This window comes from Sander vitreus, chromosome 12 (assembly GCF_031162955.1).
Source record: "Sander vitreus isolate 19-12246 chromosome 12, sanVit1, whole genome shotgun sequence".
Taxonomy (NCBI): domain Eukaryota; kingdom Metazoa; phylum Chordata; class Actinopteri; order Perciformes; family Percidae; genus Sander; species Sander vitreus.
Genome location: NC_135866.1, coordinates 13,464,466 through 13,489,216, shown reverse-complemented (window position 1 = coordinate 13,489,216; position 24,751 = coordinate 13,464,466). Strand labels below are relative to the sequence as shown.

Genomic DNA, 24,751 nt, shown 5'->3' with positions numbered 1-24,751 from the left:
TCTAGCGCTAAGTAGCAACTAAGATGGTGAACATTACTAAACATCTAAACATCAGCATGTATTGTCACTGTGACCATGTTACTTAGCATGATGACCTTAGCATGTGGCTCAAAGTACCAGATAAGTGCAGCCTCAGAGAGCCACAAGCATGGCTAAAGACTCTTGTTCTCAGCTTACATAACATCAGACAAATCTGTCAGAGCTATATGGCATGATCTCTCAGTGAAATGCATCATGTTGTCAGTAAAAGAGAACAACACGGTCTCCAGCAAATATTTGTGAATCTGTTACCCTCACCAGAAGTTGGTCGAAATTCTACTTGAGTGACGGCTCATGGTTTTACAAACTCTCTCAAAATGAGTAGCCAGTGTCTCTGCATGTGTACAATGAGGTTCTGCAGCTCATAGTGAAGGCAAGAGAGGATCTGCTGAGCCCTGTGTTTATACTGTCTGTTTCCTGTATGGCTGTTTTGGAGCTTGTGAGGGAAGAGACACTGCAGTCAGAGACCTATCAAACATAAACACTGAACAATGTGTGATGAATGGGGGAGGATTTGCTCCAAATACACCGTTTTGGGGTATCTGTGTTGGTGCCATCCAAGGACAACTCAACAGGACACACTGTCAAAGTTGTCCAACTGTGCTGCATACAAATTATTACCTAAGTGTCTTCCCTAAGACTTTATCTAAATGAGCTCTGCCCTTTCCGGGTAAATTATAATCATTAAGACATGTGGTGATATCCCTTACAGCCATATCTGGAGTGAAAGTGACTTTCATGACACAGCTCTTTGACTCTCTGGGGTAATTTCACTAAGTTGTATGTTTATGTTAACTAATAGGCCCCATGATGTTTGCCAACTGACCACAGCTGAAGCAGTGATTGAGTTCGACCTATGAGTGCCAGGCGATTCTATCAGACTTTGATCCGGCAGCGATAGCGAACCTTGCTACACTATCAAAGCACCATCCCAAGGCTTGTCTTTCTTTCAACAAGGACCCTGCCTCGCACAACTGGACCCCAGCTCCTGGGTGGTCTCAGTGCTTAGATGCGTAATAACAGTGCCTAGCTGTTCCAAGAAGTCGTGGAATACAGAGAGAATGCTTCATTTCAACCAGATAGGAATGGCCTGATAACCTTGATGGAACTGATAAGGCAAGCTGGTGTAAGGCTTGGTTTCTCAAAATGAAGTAAATTAAATGTTCATGAGGTTGAGACACAAAGATCTTATGCATTACCAAGATTATAGTAATTTCATAGGTATAGTATCAAATCCCACACATTTGTTCCATGACCATATCTGAATATTGTGGAAGTCTTTGTGAGTCCCATCCTTGAAAGGGTAATGAGTAGGCACATAGTGGAGCTGAAGAGGGATATGCAAAAACAGCCTTAAGTGGGGTGCTGAATGCTGTATTCCCTTCTTCTGCTTCTGTCCCATGTCCCTGTCCAACATATCAATAATATCTTAATAGCTTACTAAATGTTATGCACAATTTCCCATGCGTTATCCTACGAATGTCCTACGACCTCCTCCTTACACTGACTTTGTTGCTCTTTATGCTACATCACCTGACTTCCTCCTTAGAGGCAGCTTGTACATCCTGGCTCACGATTATGTGGGTTATATACAAATTAAATAGCGCATTACTTTTCATAGGTGTATATACGAACAGTGAAAAAGAACTGCCTGGCCTAACCTGGACCTGGGACCTGGACCCTTTGCAGGAGTGAGAGAAGGGGGTGTGGTCTCTTCTTGTCTACCCCATTTCCTGCTTCCACACCAGCTCTAATTGGAAATTTGGGTGGCCCTGTTTATTTACATGGTTGAAATGCGGCGAGGTTGTATTTATATTTTCATGGCGCGTTCTCAGCAGTGCTGCATTACACAGCCTTCCCTTGAGATTGCTGTGGGAGAGGGAGAGAAGTGTAGAATAGCCCAACGTTTGAATGTGTGTGTGCAGGAGGGAAGCGTGATGGAGGATGTATGAGGTCTAATTTCCTTTACTGTGAATCTGCACTTAATGATCATTAAGGCAAGACCATTAAATGATTGGTGATGCCTTTGATTTATTACTTGGGTCTGTCTGCTGATTAAATCACAAATAATAAGACATGAAAAAATAATAATAAAATAACAGAAGAGCAAATTTATTTGATTTTGTCACAAACAACATACACATAACACACTTGCCAAAATATTCACAAACAAGAAAAAAAAGAAAAGATGAAAACCAAAACATAAAACCCAGATTCATTCAAGATGGGACAAATATTTCAGATGCATAAATAAACTGAGCTGTACTCTTTTAGCGCATCAGGAATACCATAAAAATTATAAATATTCAGAGTCAGAGAACCATCGTTTATGCATGGCTTACTTCAGAGCATAAATGGAAAAAAAGAATCTGGTCATCAACCAGGATTCAAGGATTTATAGGTTTATGTCAGATATACAGTACAAGTAATATGTGTAGGGTGTGCTAAATTAGAAAAAAGAAATATAAAGGATAAAAATTAATAAGAAATAATAGTTGATGAAAAAAAATTAATATGTTAAAAAAAAAGTTAAATGTACGTATGTGACAATTGCAAATATGCTAAATTTCCATCAATACAATCTGTAGGTAAGATTAAGGAATTGTGTCAATTTTTTATCCAATAATGTAAGGGAAAGCAGTTGAACAATTACTCCATACAAGGCTATAGTTTCAGAAATTACACTAGCCTAAGACCCTCTAACCTAAAGGTCTCTCAGGTCCTATATGTATACATGGATAAAAATTATCCTTAGATGAGCCATGTCAGAGTGGTGGCAGTGTGTGTTTATCTTTTAGACCGGGACTGCTGAGTGGCGGAAGGCAGAGCTTTCTAGTCAAGCCATGGCTACAGAGAGCCTGGACCTGACTCTGGATAAAGTAAACACATGAGCATGCATGCACGCGCACGCACACACACACACACACACACACACACACACACACACACAGGGCTCTCCCATCCTCCTCCCTGCCCGTCAGCTGGAGACCACACACCCAGACCACACAGAGTCTGAGAACAGCCTGAGTCACTCTCACGCAAGTCCACGAGCTGTCACTCTGACCACTCCGCCTCTCTGTCAACCCTGGTTCTGCATGTCACTTGACACACAAAACAAAGTATCTGTGTTTAGAAAGATAGAAAATGAAAGAAAGAGAATCCCAAAGTCTTTCGCTTGATAGGAGGAAATCTAGAGAGCATTGAAAATGTTAATGAATCCAAATCAATTAAGTAAGGGAATTCATTATAATAATTGTGTGTGTGTGTGTGTGTGTGTGTGTGTGTGTGTGTGTGTGTGTGTGTGTGTGTGTGTGTGTGTGTGTGTGTGTGTGTGTGTGTGTGTGTGTGTGTGTGTGTGTGTGTGTGTGTGTGTGTGTGTGTGTGTGTGTGTGTGTGCACTCCTGCATGTGTGGATGTATGTTTGTATGTTGAGGCAGGCGTGTTACAGGTAGTAACGTCCATGGGCCATTAAGAGTGATCAAAGGGTTTGTGAATGCACCCAAATGTGTGAACATCATGTGTTTTCATGTTGTTGTTTTTTTCAGTTGTTTTTTTTTGCATGTAGAGTATACATATTTCCACTCTCTTCAGCAAGTGCAGCAACCAACCAATGATACATCACTCCCTGCTGGTCATTTATTTTACTGCACGAATATACATGGACAGTCCCTTTTTCTTAGTTGGTTGGTAACTATTTACTTTGTATCTCTGTTATGTGTCTCATGAGGAAATCTAGATTATGGTGAAAAATGTCCTACTTTGTCTAAAGACGTATAAGTGTAACATCCTTAAAATCCAAAACCTCTGCGAGTTGCCAGCGAGTTGCCAGCCAAACTAAACAAGCAGCCCATCCCCTTGCATGAATGCCAGGTAGACCACCATATTGTTCTGCTTATCAACCCTAATCTGTTTACACTCGTGTCCCGAGTCATCTGATTGTTTTCCATTACTTTGCTGCTCCTTATCCGACAACTGCTTTCCTGCCATCATAAAGTATTGGGTCAAGTACATTGTTATCTGAAGAGCCTCAGATAAACACAGACATCTGAAAACAATTCAATCTGATTAATTGTGGTGATAAAGATTTTATTTACTGGTGATGGGGGAGACATTCTCATGTCTTGTGTAGGTCATATCCAGATAATTCATAATATAGGTTTTATTATTATCATTATTATTATTATCATTATTATTATATTATTATTATTATTATTATTATTATTAATAAGAATAAGAATAACATAAGGACTTACATTAAAGTATAATAGAGAGTAATTATGTGTGTGTGTGTGTGTGTGTGTGTGTGTGTGTGTGTGTGTGTGTGTGTGTGTGTGTGTGTGTGTGTGTGTGTGTGTGTGTGTGTGTGTATGTGTGTGTACTCAGTCACACCTAAACAGTTCAGTTGTATTGTCCTCTGTTCATCTGCCAACAATGTATCTCAGTATTGGTTCCCATCAGCTACTGCTTCCTAAAACACAGCATTAGCAGTGGGCCTGGCCTGTAAGTGATGATTTGCTGTGTCATATTCAGGGGTCAACATTTGTGAAAAAAGGAGAATGAGGTCAACACCTTTCTAACCATGGGAGTCAACAAGCAGGATCAGCCAGAGTTTACTAGGGTTAAACAGGACTGTCATCAAATCCAGGGCAGAGGTCTGACACTAAACAAACTGGGGTCATAGACTCTGAGTCTAGTGTAGAATTACCAAAGGTATGTTCTCAGGGATAGGGTTTTAAAATGTAAGGGAATCTTACCAGCAGGGGGAGCAGATTTTTTCTTCTTTTTGTTTTTCTTTAAACTCCTGGACTCCATTTGATGTCAGACACCATATGACAGCTACAGATAGGTATAAAGTACCCTCATGCCCCCAATTTCTCAAATTGGATAACTACTCTAGGGTGTAGGCCTATATGTAGGCGTGTGTGCTGTGTATGTGTGTGTTGTTTGTAGCTGCTGTAGTCTTGATGAATTGCCCCTAGTCGGATTAATAAAGTTGAATTGAATTGAATTGAATTATTTTATACTATGACCACCAACACTAATGTATGTACAATGCCTAGAGTGATGTATGACAACCCACAACAACAGTCAGCTGTATTTTACCTGGAGCTTGAAAGTAGTAGTAGTAATACCTTAAGCCTGACTTAGGAGTTAGCATAGGGCCCCCTGGACTCTATCTCAGTGGTTCCCAATTGTTTTGGCTTGTTGTCCTTTAAAGCAATAGTCATATCACAACTCATCAAAGATTCAATATTTTTTTTGAGAAAAACTATAATAATCACATTTAATGAGAAGAAATCATCGATACATGTCTTTAGAAATAAACATTATTCTATGGAGCAGAAACACGTTTAGTTCTTCTTGTTAATCATCTTGCCGACCCTCAAATTCAGAGCTTTTTGTTTAGCTGCAATTACACTAACCAGCAGATGTCAGCAAAACATTACTAAGGTTTTATTGTGGTATACCCTCACTTCTTTCTTGTCTCAGAGCCTTGATGTAGTATGAAACACACTGTACAAAAACAGATAAACAAGTCAATAATGTTTTCTAAATATGTAGCTCAAAATTGGAATAACAGACTCACTATAAAAAAAAACATGAGAGAATCTCAGTTCAAAAGTATAAACATGTACAGTAAGTGTGATCAATGCCACTGTAATTGCAGTGAAACCCCCAACAGATAATATGATCCGTGTAAAAGTAATAACAGAATGAGATGAGAGATATTTATACAACACATAGGCCCTCAATGTTACAGTGATTTTTGTGACACATTTTGTTGCTTCTTTTTTGAAGTGGAAACATTAGTCAAAAAGATTTATGCAGCATATTACTGTATTATGTATCACTATCTGCCCAGACAGATTAATCATAGTCACTGAGTCAAAATGGAACTTTCTTTTGGAGAAAGTGTTGCATGTGGTATGCTCATGGTAGTTTCATTTCTCTGTAAAAACCTGTCTGGGTTATTGACTAAACTGTTCGCTCCAAAGCTTCGACTGAAGGGCCAAGGCGATGTCAATTGGAGTAACGGCTCATATGGGGCGGAAAAACTGAAGCCTGACTACAAATGATGTGGCTTCCTGCAGAGGGGGGAAACACCATGTCAAATGTGTGAATGTGCTTTTCTTTAGTCTTTTTTTTCTTCATTTTCTTACCAATTATGACTCTCATTCTCCCTCCTTTTGTTTGCAAATCAAAAAGAGCTCAAAGACAAAACAGCACAGCAGACATAAGTAGTAGAAGATTGATATGTTTATTTAAAAATAAATCATGTGGCAATTTTATATTAATCAATCTCCTTATAATCTCTATTCCTTGTCATTATTCTGATATTTTGTACAAAATGCTAGAACTATTTTCTTTAGTATGCACTTATTTTATGATTTCCTGAATGTTTTACTGTAACTGTAAAATGTGATGTGAAATGGGTGTGCGTATCTGTGTTTGAGTCACTGATGTAGGTGTTTTATCCTGAGTCCATAAATGTCAATTCCTGATAACAGTAATAGTGCAACTGTGTGACACATGCATACCCACCTACACACATGCACACACATGGCCCTTTACTACACACACACACACACACACACACACACACACACACACACACACACACACACACACACACACACACACACATACACAGTGTTGAGCTGGTAATGTTTTCACTATTAAGATTTGATTTTGAATGAGTTAAATGTCTGACTGTGAAGTAATGTAAAACAAAATTTCAACCAGCACAGAATCAGACCGGCTGATATGTGTGAGAATAAAAATGAGTTATGGTTTAGACACGCACCCAAAAAAATAAAAATAAATAACATTCCCGCCTGTGATTTTGGTCAGATTTTTGAAGCCATTGCGAAAGTGATGTGGTTGAAGTGTGAAGGAAGTAAATGCAGAGATCGAAACTCTGGACCACAGAAGAAAAACATAATAAAACCTTTATCCCTTGATGCATGAGCCTGTAGGACTTTGACAGCATGAGGAATTGCATTATTTTCACTATTGGATAGGTATGTCTTATGATACATTCTTAACTAGGTTGTTAGGATCTTATGATAGCTTTTGTATGGACGTTACATCCAGTGAACCTCAACAGTATCTCAGGGAACTCAGGGTATCTCCGGCATGGGAACCAGAGAGCTCCTCCCTGGCTAAACTTGCACGCAGACCACAAAGGTAGTTTTTCTTCCCATTTGTGAGGCCTAAAGTTTCAGGTGAAGAGGAAATGGTCCAGTTTTCTTGCAAGTTACAGGATGAGTGTGATTTTTCCAGTCAACAGTCCAAAAGGTCAAGGTCACCCACTCTTTCTGGTGACACAGACCTTGATGCCCAAGCTGCTCTCTGATAATGTGTTATAAGCTAGTGGTCCCCCACATTTTTTCGCTTGTGAGAATTTAATACAAAGCCATGTCTACTTGCAAACACAAGTTCATGTCCATAAGTTGTTACCCGTTCAATCACAAATTGAGTTTTGAAATCTGATTGTTTCAGAGACCTGAAAAAGTAAAACTATACACTATTTTACAAGAAAAATAAGAGAAAATTAATAGACATGATATTATGCAGCAAATAAAAAATGTTTTTTACTATCTCTGTAATCATCTGGGGACTTCTTAGATTATCTTGTGATCCCTTTTAGGTGTTTGTTCAGTTTGATGTAATTTAAATGAATGTGATATTTTTAAAAGCTGGCCAGATTCAGTAGAAATAGATTTCCGTAAGTGCGTCCTGCAACATACTGTATGTAGCAGCCAAGATATAAAAAATGTGTGATAAAAGCTTTCTCTACTACACCAGACCAGTGATAACATCGATTTCTCTCAAACTTCAGTTGTAGCTTGCTTTTTTGCGATAAAAACCAGAATTGAGGTCTACAACGGACCAAGCATTGATATTGTTGACTGTTCACTTGCTCACCTAAGCAAATTTTATTATTCTGTACATCAAGTCCTGTATGTAATAACAGTTTTGAATCACAAAAGGAGCTGTGTCAACTGAGTTTAAAAGGCAGAGTTTGTGAACATGCCACTTCAGTGTGTGAGCATCAACTGTTACCTGTGAAAATGCAATAAATAGTCATTCATACTCTGTTTTGTCCCTTTGACATAGCAGTGTTTGTCTTAGGGGCCATTCTTCCTGTGCACCTGTGCGAGTACTTCCTGTCTCAGTTGCCCTCCGCTCTCCTCATCCCCCCCACCCTCAAACCGCATCCTTCACACTGTCACAATAATACTTGAGAGAAAAAAATACATTACTCTACAGTCACAGACAGAAAGACTACAACGCATAGGTGTGCAAGTGAAAACAACAGGGTCTTCCCCATCTCTACCCCTCAGTATCATGATAGCTTCTATCATTTACAGTACACAGCAATACAGTCAAAAGGGGTGAGAAACGGCAAGTGGTTTACTTTCACATTCATGCCCTCTTGCATGCGTGTGTGTGTGTGTGTGTGTGTGTGTGTGTGTGTGTGTGTGTGTGTGTGTGTGTGTGTGTGTGTGTGTGTATATGTGTGTCACTCCTGAATATGCTGTAGAGATCTCTGGGAAGGGTAGTCGTTTGTTGGAGATGTGTTCTGTTCCTGGATGTGATCAAAAGCCCGCATGTAGTGGCCATTGTTCTGCTGGTAATAGCACACCAGTTTTCTGGCAAACACTGGCTCCACCTAAAACGAAATTAGGTCTATGAAATATGCCTGTGACTGCTGAAGCATGTTATCCTATTGTGTCCTACAAAGGAAGAGAGCAGTACCTAAAGAAGCAGTGAACTAGAAAGATGGTTTGGTGGCTAGCATAGGCTACTGTGTAGCCTACCAACGATTGTAATGCCTTCATTTATTGCCTTTTCAGGTTCCCACATTTTTTTAATTACCATAGAACCTACATAATACCTAAAATATGCATATTTCTTTCAGCATTCTTGTGAATAAGTTCTCATACATTTATTTACTTTATTGTGATTATTTACAGTCCATTAATATGTTTTGCTAGTTGTCTGTCTGTTGGACTCGACTACTATTTATATTTTCATTGAATTCAATATAATGAATTTATTTACATTTTAATACATTTAATGGTAGCTTAACCACACTGAATTGCATGAATTCAAATAGCTAAGCTAATTAGCCTTAGTAGGAGCTGTTTATCTTTAGTTTTAGCTAAGGCTAGCTAAAACTCACCAGGTAGCATGATATAGGGCTCTTGCTTTAGCTGCCTTTACTGTGGTTAGCCTTTATTTTAGCTCTGTTTTGTAGTAAGTGCAAATTTAAGGTGTTTTCACAGAAATTACACACATATATGGTATAATATGTGTAAACAAAGAATCAGATTCAGGTCTGAACTTACTTTAATGACTTAATATAATTTTGACATTTTGTGTTGTAAGACAGTATTGAAGTCATACCATATGCATTAGCTAAGGTTATTAGAGTGATAAATAATTAAAATATATTTCACCACCTGAGAATAGCTCCTATGCTTTGAAATCTGTTTTCAATTACTAGGTAAAGCTTTGTAGTGTGGGTACCTGTGCTGTGATCATCTTCCTCGGGCGCTGGGGGTCGGGGTACTCATCTCCAAAACATAGCACCACCTGGTGTCTCGGTAAATGTCGGCCATTATGGGCAAAATCTTGAAGCTCTGGGAGAAGAGGAACAAGAAAAGGACAATGAGGTGCATTACCTACAACAAATCCACTATGTGCTACCTATCACACAACACTTTCCCTAATCATCAAGACTTTTCTGGAAACCACTGATGTCGATAATGGAAATGTCATTGTAAATTGGCAGAGAAAACTCAATCTTGTCATACAGTGTGGTGGACCACAGGAGGTGGGTGGGGACTTCACAGACTTTGGCCCCCTGCTGAGAATGTGACTATAGATTTTTAGTGCTACTTCAACACTGTGAGGGACTTACCCAGCTGAAGCACCTGCAGCCTTTCCTTCATCACTATCATTAACATCACAGCCATTATCAACATGACTACAACCATCGTCATACTGTAAATAGCTGAAGCAGCATGGTTATTAGTGCATTACTTATTCTAATCGCTTAAAGAGTTTAACAAGCAATCAAACCCAAATCCATTATCATCCATTACCAAAGAGCATCTACACAATACAGTGTACAGTCAGATTCAGTCATGTCATTTGTTAAGTTTTGTTTTGGTCAAAATGTTAGACTCAAACCCTGGTGCAAACACCAGTGGACAAAATACTGTGAACACATATTATTATTATTATTATTATTAGTATTATTAATAATAATAATAATAATAATAATAATAATAATAATTAATTTATATAGCGTTTTATGGTTACGCTTACTTGCAATATGATCAACCATAATACAATGGTACCTCAAACTATTGGCTTTAACCATTTATTACCAATAAATTTGACTCAACACCTGTGCTGGAAAATAACTAAGTACATTTAGCCTACTTAATTACAGTACTTCAATTTTATTATTATTACAATTTTATTTTACTGGAGTCCATTCATGCTACACTTTATACTTTACTAGGGAGAAATGTGCTTTTGACAACACTGCATTTATCAGACAGCTTAAGTTACTAGTTACTTTGCAGATTCATATTTTACAACATTAAACATATGATCCTATATGTCCTATAAAATATGATGCATCCTATAGATCAAACTACAAAACTGTATATAAAGTAGTTCAAATTGCTGCATACGTGATAACACTTTACCTCTGAGGAGAAGTTATAATAGTTGGCAAATGTGCATTAATAAAGTTTACCTTTAACTTAAAGGTCCAATAGGTAATACTGCAGCTAGCGTTGAAAATGGTCACTGCAGTCCAAATTCAAAATACTGAAAAGAGTCGTCTCCCCCGCCCCCTCCTCCCTAGCGTCGAAGTTCATAGGAGTTGCCAGGTTGAGAACGCTAAACCCAATGTCACACAATGTCAATGTTAGCTTGATGCTAGTCTCACATTGCCGTCTCACACATACCACAGCGCAGCGGAGTTGCTAGATGCTGCTATGTTGACGGTTATAAAAGCCCATGCTCCCATGCTCTCACCTTTTATTGACTAACCGTAACAACAAAGACCGCTAAAAAGCTTTGTGCCCAACTGACAGCCACCTTTTCTCGGCTTAATGTCACTGCAACAGCAGACCCAGGGCACAGTCACTGTTTGTTGGCTACGCCCGCTGAACAGTAGTGAGGGAACAATTTCTGCAGGGGGGAGTTGTCGGCACTACTACTTCCAGACCCGTTATACAGCATATCTGTACACTGTAAGTCAATACATTACACATTATGGTTGCATTGCATGCCAGTTCATAAGAAAGTGGGAATCATCTTACTGTCCAACATATAATAACCTTGAAGCTGGCGATGGTAACGTTAGCCACAATAACATAACATTATATACATTGCAAAGCCAGTTGAGGTGGTTCGGGCATCTGGTAAGGATGCCCCCTGGGCGCCTCCCTAGGGAGGTGTTCCAGGCACGTCCAGCTGGGAGGAGGCCTCGGGGGAGACCCAGGACTAGGTGGAGGGATTATATCTCTAACCTGGCCTGGGAACGCCTCGGGATCCCCCAGTCGGAGCTGGTTAATGTGGCCCGGGAAAGGGAAGTTTGGGGTCCCCTGCTGCAGCTGCTACCCCCGCGACCCGACCCCGGATAAGCGGATGAAGATGGATGGATGGATGGAAAGCCGCGACCTGTAGAGAACACTGTGTCCCAATCCAACAATTCAGGCTACGGGGTGTTTTGCCAAAGTAAAATTGCATGTTGCATGCAGTTTCTGGCATGTGTCATGGATCGTACGTTAGCAGTTAGCGTGTATTAGCATGTTGGCGTTAGCACCAGTCAGGATCACTTCACCGGCTGTGTCTAAATCTTTTTTGCGAGTAACTAACTTGAGTACTCTACGTAATTTAATGTGAGCACATGAATGTTGAAATTAATGAAAATGACTTTCCCTACGTTAGCCGTGATACAAATGAATGAAGCTCAATGCTTACCTGTTACGGAGGAAATAGTCAACTTGGTGTCCTTTTAGGCTCTAAGCTGTCTCCATCTTTTAAATACATCTCCAATGTTTACCCTTGTTTTACATCGTCTCTGGTTATAATGCAACCATTTAGAAAGATGGCAAGTTTGTTTTTGTTTTTTTCGCGGATTGAATTAATCTATCGCCGTTGATCTTGTTTGTTTGTTTGCTGATTCCATGGCTGTACTATAGCTGTAGCGAGATGGGTTTGCGTTTTTACAGGTATATCTGGCAACCCGGCCAGGCTATCAAAATAGGCAGTTGATATCAACACAAAGGCCAAAACACAAACAGAAATTCCGTCATGGACCGGAAATTTCAAAAGGAGAAAATAATGGCTTTAGCATTGTTGTCATAAAACATAATATTTCAACTTAGCATGTTTCCTTAATATCTGATGACACATTGTGGTAATTTTTTGATTAAATACAGTAAATATTTTAAATATTGCACCTTTAAGGTAATATTTTAAACACAGGACTTTCACTTTTATTTTATGACATTACTACTTTTCTAACAATATAAACTTAACAAAAGTATTTTCAATTGCAGGGGTATCGTATTGAACTGCATCATATTGCACAGGTGTTTTTGCCATTGTGTCCAAACCTGCAGGTTTGAATAAAACACAACAGAAACATATTAGCGCTTACCAATAAGGAATTGCTGGGTGTCAAACAGTTTGCATGGCTGCTCCTTCTCCAGCTTGTTGGGTTTATCCATATATGGAGCCAGAGGTCCTTCCCAGTACACTCGTCCCTGGCAGAGGCGCTTAGCGTATAACCCATCAGGTGTCATCCACAGAAGCACCCCCTTCTCCAGTACATTAGGAAGCATCTCAGCACCCTGCCTCTGAGACTCAGGGTACGGGAATGGAAAAAGAATGATTTCTGCCCCGCTGTGAAGCTTGTCCTCTGGGCATGGGGAAGAAGAGGAGGAAGAGGATGGAGAGGAGGAGGAAGGAGAGGTGATCCGACAACCTTCTGGGCTGGTGGTGGTAACCTCCTTCACCAAAGACTCTCTGTAGTATAGGGACACATGCAGGCTGACATCTGGAAGAAAGAGACGAGCATTTAGCTAATGGATCATTGTAGAAAACATTTGAGCCTTCCAGCCTGATCAGATGGAGGCCCTGAAATGTCAAGCTTAAATAAAACACAATTCTCAGTAATCTTGGCATGCAGAGTATTACTCAATTCTCTCATCATTCCAAGCATCTTGTTAACCCTTTTTTAAAACTATCATCATGTGATAGATTAAAAAGAAACTACCTGCATGGCCTGCAGCTCTGAGTTCAGAATGGGGAAGTAAGTAGGTGTTGTACAAAGTGTTTGTAGTTTCTTATCTGTAGTTTCTTTTCTTTTCAAAATAGTAAACAAGCATGTGAGTGAATGTCTGTGTCCATTTGTCTTTAAATGAGCCCGAGATGATTCTTTACCTGTTATGGCATTGTTTTGATCGATTGAATACACGGGCGATTGGGACTCTGAAAAGTAGGTGTGGAAGGAGAGCTGAAAACCTGTGGAAAATAAATTAAATAAATAATGGGTATTGACTGTCAAAGGGAATTCTGCCACTTCTTTGCAGGGATGGGTTTTCTTTATTCTTGAAGTGGAATATGGAACAAAATCAAGCCTGGAGAAACTGGGAAAAATCCATAACTTTTTTGGAGCCTTGCAGTAGATATGGCACAGAATTCACATGTTTCACACATATTTCAGTCATGCACAAAACATATCTATCACTTTCTCCATTACTTCTGCCATCTCTTCAGCCTGCAAATGCATTAGCACCATGGGCATTATGCATGTATATCCTTTCAATATGATATAATTGAACTGTTTTGTATCCCAGAATTTGCTTTGGGTTTCTTGAGCATCACGAGAAACACATTCAAATGCATGCTTTTCATGCAATGAATAGTTAACACCTTATCAAGACTGTACTGACTAAAATACAAAGGTAGCAATATATAAAAATATTTCCTTTAAATAGTATACAAGTACAGTATACAGTGTTGCCTTATTTAATTAATCTATGGCCAATACACCATTTGCATGGTACTAAGCATAATGACTTTACAGCTAGCTACGTTCAGCTAGTTTTTTTCTTTGTACATGGAGAAAATCAAATATCACAATATTTTTGACCAAATACCTCGATATCGATATTGCAGCGATATTATAGGGCTCACTATTGGTGCTTTCACAAAACATTTACACAATAAGATTTTTGATAAATAATCATCAGTAATGTGGATGTAATGATATAATGAACAAGTGGTTAAAAGCAAATAATAGAACAGCTAGAACAGTCTGGTAATTTCTGAAAATAACATCACTTTACTGTAATGTAGCCTTTAAAACCTGGAAAAGACAACACTTGTGTCATATCTAGCCTCATATATCGATGTCAATATACTATCGATACACTGCCCAGCCCTTACTTTATATGGTAATTCTTTACCTTGATATTGCAGTAATGATTAACACTATTAAAATTAACAGTGAGTCTTCTTCCACTATAATTTGTGCTTCCCAATTACCTCACTTGATTACATCCATGGGGGTTATCTATCACCCAAACCTAACCTAACAGGTTTTTTCCACCTTAAAGATCAAATTTAAATTCCACTGACATTTTAAATTACCTAACACCCTACAAATCACTGATACTACTCTATTTTGAACAATCTATGATAATACCTTAGGATCTGTTAAAGGCTCAGTTCATAGATGGATCAGAGCATTACACGATGAAACATATAAGCGTTATTACAAACTCTCTTTACATTTTCAGTGTCAGTAAAGTGACTATTCCATTTCAGACTTCTCGTTTGATAAAAAGAATCACAGGGTGTCACGGCTAGGTGTTGAAAATCGATGCCATTATTTGCATAATATACAGTATGTAAACAATACAGTCATACTTACATGCACAGTGTAACACATGATTAAATCTATCTATTCCCTCTATCATTTTATAATCCTGGCCATATCTTACCATTTTCTGTGTGTGACCCTGGCCAAGCCCGACTGAAAGGTGACGGGTAGTGGCACTGACCATACTGCAGCTCTGCATGTGGCCCATGGTGATGTGGAGGAGCAAGAGGTTGTTGTTCTGGTGTTGAGTAATCCCTCCAGTCCCTTCTCTCCTGAGAAACCATATAGCCAGATACCTGAGAAAGAACCACAGGGATGGTCACTTGGAGAAGATGTCATTAAACCAAGACACTTGCAATCATCAATATATTATATATATATATATATATATATATATATATATATATATATATATATATATATATATATATATATATATATACTGCAGATTAATATATATGCTCGGACCAGTCTATAGCATGCAGCAGCCACAAAATCAATCTGCTGACCTGGTTGTGCATCGACGTATATGGAGGAATATAGCCAAGGGAGTTTATAGGTGATGGTGTCTCCTCTACACTCATTTTCATTCCTGTAAATGTACAAAACCAAAAATACATTTGTTAGATAATTGGTCCACAATATTGGCCATGCTGTGTTGTGAAAACTATGCATCTCCATCCCACAAAAAAACAGAACTGACATCTTTGAATATAGTCCAGTATCATAACATTGCTTTATTGTGCAGATTAACAATAAATTGAGAGTATATGAGACACAATATTCTGTGAACCTAACTAACCTAATTCATGTTGGCAGGTTCAAAGTGTGAATATGTTTTTTCCATGTTTTGTGAGGTCCTACTATTTTCATTTAAGTGACAGGGTGATTTGGGACGGGGTGTATTTGCAAAGTAAGGGCAACAGACGACTGAGGCTGAATCCTGTTGATTTTGATGTGTTAGCTCAGATAGCAAGACCTGCTCTGGTGTGACAGAAACTGTTGTATGATGGCAGACACTTAGTTATGCAAGGCTGGAGGTCGCCTGGTTGTGTTATGTGCGCCCTGAGCTTAGTAACCGAAGCCCTCTAAAAAAAGCACTACGGCCTTTTTGGTACATGCTTTGGCTTCCTTTGTGCTTCCTGCCTCATCAGAAACTACTGCAGTGGTGCATATGTATGTGAAAAGTTGCCAATAGTCTGAGATGCTGTGTAAAATGCAGATATGCAAATGAACCATTGCTTTGGCACGGCTTCGGATTTTACAGTTTATTATCACATTTCAACCATAATCTATTTAACTCACCTGTCACATCATGGGTGGCTAAATGTAATTCTCACAGCATTTTTGATGGATGAAATGTACATACACGTACCTCTTTTGGCTGCTTCTGGAATGATTCTGTAGACTTTATAGGGGTCTGAGATGTCTAGTTGGCTTCTTTCCACTAACTCATCAAAGTCATTGCTTTTATTAAGAGCACAGCGTAGTCTTGTTTTCCAGGTGGGGGGATCTGGCTTGTCGACACCTTCCTTATATTTTCCCTTAAACAATGCCCATGCCTGAAACAATCATTGAATAGAGTCATTTACACTTCCTCTTTAGTCATACCTATGTTAAAAAAAAAGTTTGAAAAAAGTAAACAAAATCTCCTTTTTAGAATAAGTACTACATTTTGTTGGTAATTCATAAGCAATAGGTTGTTTAAAATGCTACTGTTAGAGGCTTCATGTGCAGTGTGAGAGGGTAGATGGGATAGTCTGACCTTGAAGAGCGCAGCATCCTCCTCTCTGTTATAGTCTTGTTTTCCTGCATGTTTCCACGGAATCCTAAAGATGCTTTTTTCCTCATTTTCCCAAATCAGGCCAGGATATATCCTGCTGTCAATCTGATCAATCAGCCACTGTCTCAGTTTGCCGTTGCCACAGCTGACGGACATTCCACTGTCCTCATCTAGGTTCATCTCTGCAAAGACAAAAATCTAATAAAGCAACAGTAGGCACAGTAAGGGGACGTAGTTACGTGAAATTCTACTTTTTTATAATGTAAGATTCACTCATTTAAATTAAAATGAGAAAATAAGTTTGAGAAGACAGTTGATTAGAATTTTAGGTTCAACTTAAAACTGTTTAAGTATCATTATCACTATTTTTTATATTTTATTGTGTCAATATTGATTTGTGTTCTTTAAAAATCTTGACACAATTCTCGACCTTTTTACACCACTACCAGTTTAGATGTTACTGATCATAGTGCATATCCATATATATATTCACGTATACATACATATCTACATGCATGTGCCCACGTGTATAAAACATACACATAATTAAGAAAAGAGAAAAAAGATTATTACGATTCCTAGTTAATATTACTTTCCAATTACACTTCTTTTAGTGATAAAAGAGATGCCATGGTTAGTTAGTGCTCCACATAGCTTCTCCTCTGTAGCCCTATAGATGTAATATTAGCAATCACTGTGAAAACATTTTATCTGGACTACATGTAAATTATCTTACAGTTAACTCTGGTACAGCTAAGCAGCTGTGCACTGTCCCTGGAATAATATGAATGAAATAAACGAATAAAATATTAAATAAACGAATAAATACATAGAAACACAAGTCATGTAACAATAGCTATAATCTAAATACAATAGTGTCAACACAATACAGTGTATGGTCAAGTCAAGTGTTGAAACTTAATATCATCAGTTAAGTAGGATATTAATTCAACTTTAATAATAAAATGTATGCTATTAGCCTACCAGAAATTCTAAGTTAAAAGACAAAGCTATTATCTTTAGACTCGATACTGTACAGAGGTGAGTGACTGACATCAGGCATTTTCTCCTGACTCAAACTGCTGGGGTAAATTGGTAAAAGTTTCCATTATTTAGTCATTCGTTGAAAAGGAGCTGCTGACGCTTACCGTTGATCACGCGAGCTCTCCCCGCTGAAATCTGTTTTGAAGCTCTCGGTGTCCTATTCTTAAATGTTATTACATCTTGATTTGATACTGGGAGGAGCCTCTCGTACTCTGTGAAGCTCAAGAGGAGATGCGCAGCAATCAGGCGCTCATTTCTGTGAAATTCAGTGTGAAACTCGGCGCCCACGCAGCACTGGGGTGGGGAATCCCTCTAGTGACACCCTAAGCAGGAATCGGGACGAATGGAACCGTTACCTGTGCATATCACCAATACAAAAATATTTCCCCACACGTATTTTTTGTTTTTCTAAAAGCCTACAAGTGCAACCTAATTTCCAGTGACAACTGTTAACTAGAAATTTCTATAGCTAGATCTTGATTTTGTTATTGGGGAAAGGCTGAATTGAGGCATGAGGAACCAACGTCAGAAGAGACATTGTTGAATCTGAAAAATGTGTTTTAGGCTACTTTAGTATTACTGCCCTCCAGTGGCTATCCATGTGCATCCCCAGCTATCTGAAGAAGACTACTGTATGCAATGTCTCACCATGCTGAAAGTAATGTTTTTTTATAGCTGTATAGTCTCTAAACACAATTGAGAAGAAAGAGTGATAAAAGAACATGATCTTGGTGTGTTCAGTGTCACCATGCATGACCTCCCTTGCACATTAGACAAACAGGAAGACAACCAGGAAACAGAGACGTAAACACAGCACAGTGTGTTCTTATCACCTTCGATACGACAGCCCACCGACTGACAAACTCACAAAATGCTTGACTTTACTCCTTTTATTTCAGAATTTGAAATCATGAAACAATGCCAAAAAAAACCCCACATAAATTAGAAAAAAAACACAGCACCACAAACATCAACCAGAGCTAAAAATGTATACATGTGCATGTCTGTGCATGTTAATTGTCTCTTCCAGTGTTCATATATGGCATTTAGAGGATCACTCCAACAGCGATAAACATCTTGATAATAGTCCACTCCAAAGCCCATTAGACTTCCAGATAGGTCCAGAATACTGTAGCATCACACGCTGGTGCAATCCTCCAGGTTGAGCAGCAAAATATCTTTATTCAAAAGATCTGATTAGAAACCTCCAGTTGGGGTAGATGCCTGTTTTTCCACCCGTTCACCATTGACTTTAGACATCCTGGCAAGCAAGTCACGTAGATCAGCCTCATCGTTGAAGGGGTTGTCCTTATATTCCTTCTGTAGCCATTCTCTGAACTACAAGAAAAGAAAACAGCGTTGTCCTTTGATGACTGAATGTAAAGAATTTGACAAAATGCTAAATACTGATTTTTCACTGTCTCTAGACAGCTATATACATGTCTATTCAGTATTGCGTTGATATATTCCACACTTTCTCATGCTCAATCTTATCCTCGCTCAATTCCTAGGACTGACCTGATCAGCTTGAGTAGCCTCAAACTCCTGGAGCTGGCGCTGAAAGCCCAGGTTGGGGCCAGCACAGGGCCGGACCACCCTCACCGCAGCCAGCGCCTCCTGCCAGCCCAGTCTTGTCACCGTCATAATGTAAGCCACCACCAGGGTGACACTGCGGGACACACCTGCCAAACTGTAAGAAGAGAGGGATGGACAAATGGTATGATGCATGAAATGCATGAAGTTATACTACATGATTAGCATATGTTTTTTCTGAATCCCTTACAGGATTAATAAAGTATGCATTATTATTATTATTATCCCAAGTTTCGAGAAACCTAAATAGTGTGCGTCAGAAACAAGGATACTGTGACATGTAAACATTTCCTAAATGTGTAAAACCAGATTCAAAACCAGGTGACAGGCAATACCATCCAGACTGCAAACAGTGACAGATAGACAGGTAGAATAAGGGGACTGAGGTGTAGAAAGTGATAAATACACACCTTACACACTACATATCTGAATGGAATTCAATAAATCAATACGTATAGTAGAGAAACATTTGGCAGTGCAGATCTTATAAATAGCCTCTTGTTCCCCTGTATTTCTGAGAAGACCTTCTGTCTAACCAAATACAACTTTCCTTTGTGAACATATGGTCAGCTACCCCACTACACAAACACAGTGTTGTCAGACTTGTTACTGTACTCAGTTTTGGGAAGTTCAAGAATAGACTTTTGCTTATCATTTAATCCCCTCTGTGCAGCAGTTGCACATGAGTTCACTTGGTTTACTTGGTTGATCTCAGTTTATCTTCCAGCTCTAGATAAACTGCACATTTATATTCAACACGTCTATGACTGTATTATAAAAAAGATGGAGGAATGCTATCTAGTTCAGTATCTCTCGTTTTTGTGAGCGAACCTTGATTCCAGCTTTGAAGTAAAGACACAACAAGCAGTCTTGCTCTCACCAGTGAACGAGGCAGCCTTCTCCTTTGAGGCGGGACTCGTGCATGAACATTATACTTTGTTTAAAGTGCTGAGTCCTGTGGAGCATAAAAATGTTTGTTATAATAGGCCACATTAAACTATTATGAAAACACAGCAAGAACTGCATTCAGAGCTGTGCTGTTATTTTGTCCTCACTGACACCTTAGAGCTCCTGCATGCATCTAAAGGTGGATTGGTTGTGTACACAAGTTTTTTTTGTACATGCCGTGTGTATGTTTTTTGCAGCTGACTTCATACCCTTTTGTTTCTTATCCTGGATGGATGGAGATGGGGGTGTGTTCATGTCATGATTGAGAGAGTTGGTGTCTTATTTCGCATAACAGGTTTCAAACACCTCAACAGTCTGAACCTAAGAGGTATGAGGCAACTGGGCCAGTAAGGGTGACAAGGGTATTAGCGCGCGTGTGCATGCGTGTGTGTGTGTGTGTGTGTGTGTGTGTTTGTGTGTGTGTGTGTGTGTGTGAATGCCCATGTGCAAGTGTCTGTGTGTGTATAAATGGGGGAGGTATAAATAGCACCAACCATAGTGCTAAACCTGCAGAACTGAGCTGCAAGACTTCCTTCCTGCTAAAAGACCGCCTGATATGTGAATTTGGCCTTAGAAGATTTGTGTTTGAATATGTCTAAACCAGGGTGTCCCTTGTTGATACATGCACCAACCTTGACTTTCTTGATTTGTCTTCCCCAGTTTCCCACTTAAAAACAACTGTGTGTTTGTGCATGCACCAAGAGCTGAATCCATGATCTACTCAGAGAATAAGTTCACTTAAATAATGAGCTTGTGAAAGCATATAATTTACATGTTAGCTTGAAGAAAATAATCCTCAGACACCCACACAATATCTCTCTCTCTCTCTCTCTGAGTACTTACAGGTTTTGTGTGGGCAGGTCAGCTGCTGAAATGCAGAGATAGGTCATCTCCTGAGGGACAAAGTATTACTAGTTACCTGTCAGCAGTCACTTGCTCTGATGCATTTAACGCAAATCGATAAACCAGCAGGTGATAAACAACCCTGGACATCAACGCTCTTAAGGTTTTATGTGTGTTGCTGATGGTGAACACAGGCTGTGCAACTGTATATGGAACAATGGAGGCAATGGAAGCAGATTTGTAGTCACACCTGTGCATGCCCCTTTTTTTTATAAATTACAAAACTGAGAACAGAAGCTGCTTTTGTACTTGCAGCTATTAGAGAGACTTTACATCAAAATCAATAACCTAGAAAACAAATAAATAATAAAATAGTGATATTAATTACATTATGAATCAACACTGCACAGTCCACACTGGCTGAAGCAAGAACAACCACCTACTCTAAAACCCACGCAGGCACACATCTCAGCACACTGACCGAACCAACTGTTGTTGACTGGCATTTTTCATGATACTCCAACTATCACATGAGTATGAAACTCGCCTGCTTATTGTCTACTCACTCACTCGGGACTGACAACCGTTTGCTCAAGAGGCAGCATGGCACCTCTTCCAGACCGACCTGACAGGCCGGTTTATGGACTGTGTGAGAGCTCTAATTATGTGCACTGTCTTAATACAACGAGAGGGGCTCAGCCAATCAGAGCTGTTCTTTCTCATTTGCTTAATCGTTCTGCTTAAAAGATTAATGAGACATTTAAGATGCGCACTAGGGGCAAATATGTTATATGTATAATAAGGATTTGGAGAGCTTCTCACCTGGAGGATAGGAGCTGCACTGTCATGAATGGACAGGATGTGTGTGATGTTGTTTCTGGCTAACTGTTCTCGGTCTCTTGCATCTGACACAAACAAATAACACCAGAAACAATGGGCATGTGCTGTCATATGCAAAAACAGATCAAAAATAATAATAATAAAAAATTAAAAAAATAAAAATAAAAAACACTTCGACAAACCTTTGAAATTCCCCAAGTACAAGTCAGGCAGGACCTATAAGGACAGAGATATTGGAAATTGAAACAGCTGACTCAAATGACACCCTGACAATATGAAGTGATAATTATAAATGATAGGTTCAAATCCGACATATCATGAGACTACAATAATTAACAAACTAACAGGTAAAAAAATCACCATGTAATCCTAAATATTCATAGTTTAACTACTTAGGCTAAGTTAAAAAGTGTATGTTTAATTATTTTGAAGACACGTCTTCTCTTATTGAATCATGGCAAACTAATGAGCGTAATTCTTTTTGATAAATCAAGACTCTACTGAAGATGATAGAAATTTAATTTAATTAACACACCGAGGACAACTCGTGTGTGTGTGTGTGTGTGTGTGTGTGTGTGCAACGCTAGTCGGGTGTAAAAGATGAGAATCCTACCTTATTGATGCCATTCCCCATGCTGAAAGATCCCGTCTAAAAAAAAAAGTGAAAAGAAATGCCACGCAGTGTTTCCTCGTTGTTTAAAAAATGCTTATCCAGCGGCTTGACGCATTCCCAATCCCGCTGTAGGGTGCAAATGGAGCAGCTCCGCGTCCGAGCAAGCCGAGAACTGCTTCCCAAGCTCCCCGCAATGAATCTTGGGAGTTGTAGTTTGATGCTATACAGAGAGCGGCGTTTAGGGATAACACGTGTGGTCTAAATCCAATCCTGGATTTTTTTGTTAGATATGATGAGAATATTAATAGCCTGCCCCCCAGGCCCGATGACAGCAAATACTAAACCCTAAAATAAACTTTTAAAATACAACAGACTGTTACATACCAGAGCCAAATTAGCCAACACCCCCTGTGGAAATAGGCTATTATGGGAATACAAGCCACCATAAAGTTAAATAGAATATAAACTCATTGTGAAAAAGAATGGGGGCTTTCACTTTCAAACTTTCGAGATTGTGAAGAAATTACCAATCTTCATGGTCTTTCAAAAAAAGTCAGATGTCAACTTTCTGTCCATGTAAGATTGTCTTTGTGTTAAACTACATTAGATTAGCCTATCAGTATTCATTACACTACAGATGACAATCAGCCTATGTGAGATAGCATGCTAAAATTGGGCATGGTTTGAAGAAATATACCAATGACATATTTTAAGATGCTCCGAAGATGGGTTTCAGAGATGGCCATTACCTCATTGTTGAATAGCAAATAACTTTTATGCACACTGTTAGTAATTAAGTTGGTTAATTTGTGTTTTCCAGCTATAGCCTGGAGAGAGAGTGACTATGGGCTTTTGCTGCAGATATGCAATTCCTTGTTCAGAACACTAATCTCAAATTTCACACCAGAGGATGAGACAAACTAAGTGATTTACTTAAGCAACAATATTTGAGAGTAGTTTTCCCCCTTTGCCCCAATTTCCAATGCTGATGCATGGTGCTGAATGAGGAAAGGATGTGCACCAAGAATCACCCATTAACACGGGATGGTGAGGTTTGGTCACACTGGCCACACACAGGGTCTCTTCCTTCCCTATACCTTGGATAGCATAGTCATCATTGCCACCATCAGAGCATCATTTGTGACTTGACACCATTGGAAATGGTTTTCCAGACACCATCCTTAATACCTGAGGGACCTACCAAACACCAGGGGAAGAGTCATTTGTCAGCACCACAGAAAGATACATCCGGAAAACTGCCTCCATTGAGCTTGTCAAACCTCAGGGAAAACAGAAACAGACAATGGTGCCGCCAATGAAAATGTCCACCTGGACATGACTCTCCCCTGGGGAGTCTTTCAAACCATGAGGAGACAGCATATGAGAGAGGGAGCTTAAATTACCCTCTCCTAAGAAAATAAACAACACTAGAGAACATTGGATCATCAATCTCTCCTGAGACGTAGCAGGCAATCCAGGACCTTTGATCGGTGGCAGCAGGCCAATAATGTTCACCTGTGCCAGTTCTGATGGACCCTGCTGGTTGACTACTTAAGAGTCAGGCATGAACAGCAAACTAGTAAGATGCCTGCATGGGGCAGGCATTAAGAAGCCAATCAACAGCATAGAAAACTGGTGTTATTACAAAGAGAGAAAGAAAGGCACCTGTCAGTTATTTACTGATTATCATTGTGTTAATAACAACAACAGGAAGAACAGCTACCCACTGTCCTACATTCACAGCACGTTTACACTGCAGGCGCCAGTTGGTTTAACTTCCTGGTGATCTGTTGTTATTCTATATGGGGCAGTGTGTGACCACCAGACTACAGCTTGAATGGGAGGAGGTGTCTGCCTACTACACAGAGTGCTGCCTCACATGGCATAAATGGCCTCTTGTACCATGGCTGGAGCTGGAAAACACAGAGCTGGTTATCAGTCCACTTCATGCTGATACCCCTCTTCCTCCATGACAATACTCCTGTTACTCTGGCCTCAATTAGTTTAAAACAGCCATTGTCTTATAGTTGAATAACTGAAATAACTCGTGATAAAGTTGGTGGAGTGCATGGAAATTTCATTTGTGTCTGATGGACCTATAATTTGCCAAACATATTTGTAA

General features: G+C 39.3%; 2 protein-coding genes across 4 annotated transcripts; both read right to left on the bottom strand.

Moving 5' to 3' along the window:
* Positions 1-2,127: 2,127 nt before the first annotated feature.
* Positions 2,128-17,974, bottom strand: irf4a (interferon regulatory factor 4a). Of its 2 annotated transcripts, XM_078263922.1 has the most exons (9): positions 17,897-17,974; positions 16,731-16,930; positions 16,341-16,527; positions 15,475-15,557; positions 15,087-15,261; positions 13,522-13,602; positions 12,737-13,135; positions 9,577-9,689; positions 2,128-8,716 (listed from the first exon to the last, which is right to left on the bottom strand). In XM_078263922.1, exons 2-9 carry the CDS (start codon positions 16,926-16,928, stop codon positions 8,567-8,569), a joined length of 1,386 nt encoding a protein of 461 aa, XP_078120048.1. In that variant the 5' UTR covers positions 16,929-16,930; positions 17,897-17,974; the 3' UTR covers positions 2,128-8,566. The 2 variants fall into 2 exon arrangements, with proteins under 2 accessions (XP_078120048.1, XP_078120049.1); XM_078263923.1 differs by lacking the exon at positions 13,522-13,602.
* Positions 17,975-18,667: 693 nt separating this feature from the next.
* dusp22b (dual specificity phosphatase 22b) lies at positions 18,668-22,802 on the bottom strand. 2 transcript variants are annotated; one of them, XM_078263924.1, is made up of 7 exons: positions 22,630-22,800; positions 22,199-22,232; positions 21,999-22,081; positions 21,177-21,226; positions 20,266-20,340; positions 19,311-19,482; positions 18,668-19,130 (listed from the first exon to the last, which is right to left on the bottom strand). In XM_078263924.1, the coding sequence occupies exons 1-7, from the start codon at positions 22,648-22,650 to the stop codon at positions 18,990-18,992; spliced, it is 576 nt and encodes a 191-aa protein (XP_078120050.1). In that variant the 5' UTR covers positions 22,651-22,800; the 3' UTR covers positions 18,668-18,989. The 2 variants fall into 2 exon arrangements, with proteins under 2 accessions (XP_078120050.1, XP_078120051.1); XM_078263925.1 differs by lacking the exon at positions 21,999-22,081 and having other exon boundaries at positions 22,630-22,802.
* Between the last annotated feature and the right edge of the window lie 1,949 nt (positions 22,803-24,751).

What these genes read in the sequence shown, in the direction of transcription:
- irf4a (XM_078263922.1), bottom strand. Translation starts at nt 16,928, where the DNA reads ATGAACCTAGATGAGGACAGTGGAATGTCCGTCAGCTGTGGCAACGGC. An exon ending in TCCAGAAGCAGCCAAAAGAG is followed by an intron (nt 15,558 to 16,340) that starts GTACGTGTATGT and finishes GTACATTTACAG; the next exon opens with GAATGAAAATGAGTGTAGAG. An exon ending in GGAAGATGATCACAGCACAG is followed by an intron (nt 8,717 to 9,576) that starts GTACCCACACTA and finishes ATTTCGTTTTAG; the next exon opens with GTGGAGCCAGTGTTTGCCAG.
- dusp22b (XM_078263924.1), bottom strand. Translation starts at nt 22,650, where the DNA reads ATGGGGAATGGCATCAATAAG. An exon ending in GAAGGCTGCCTCGTTCACTG is followed by an intron (nt 19,483 to 20,265) that starts GTGAGAGCAAGA and finishes CTCTTCTTACAG; the next exon opens with TTTGGCAGGTGTGTCCCGCA. An exon ending in AGGCTACTCAAGCTGATCAG is followed by an intron (nt 19,131 to 19,310) that starts GTCAGTCCTAGG and finishes CTTTTCTTGTAG; the next exon opens with TTCAGAGAATGGCTACAGAA.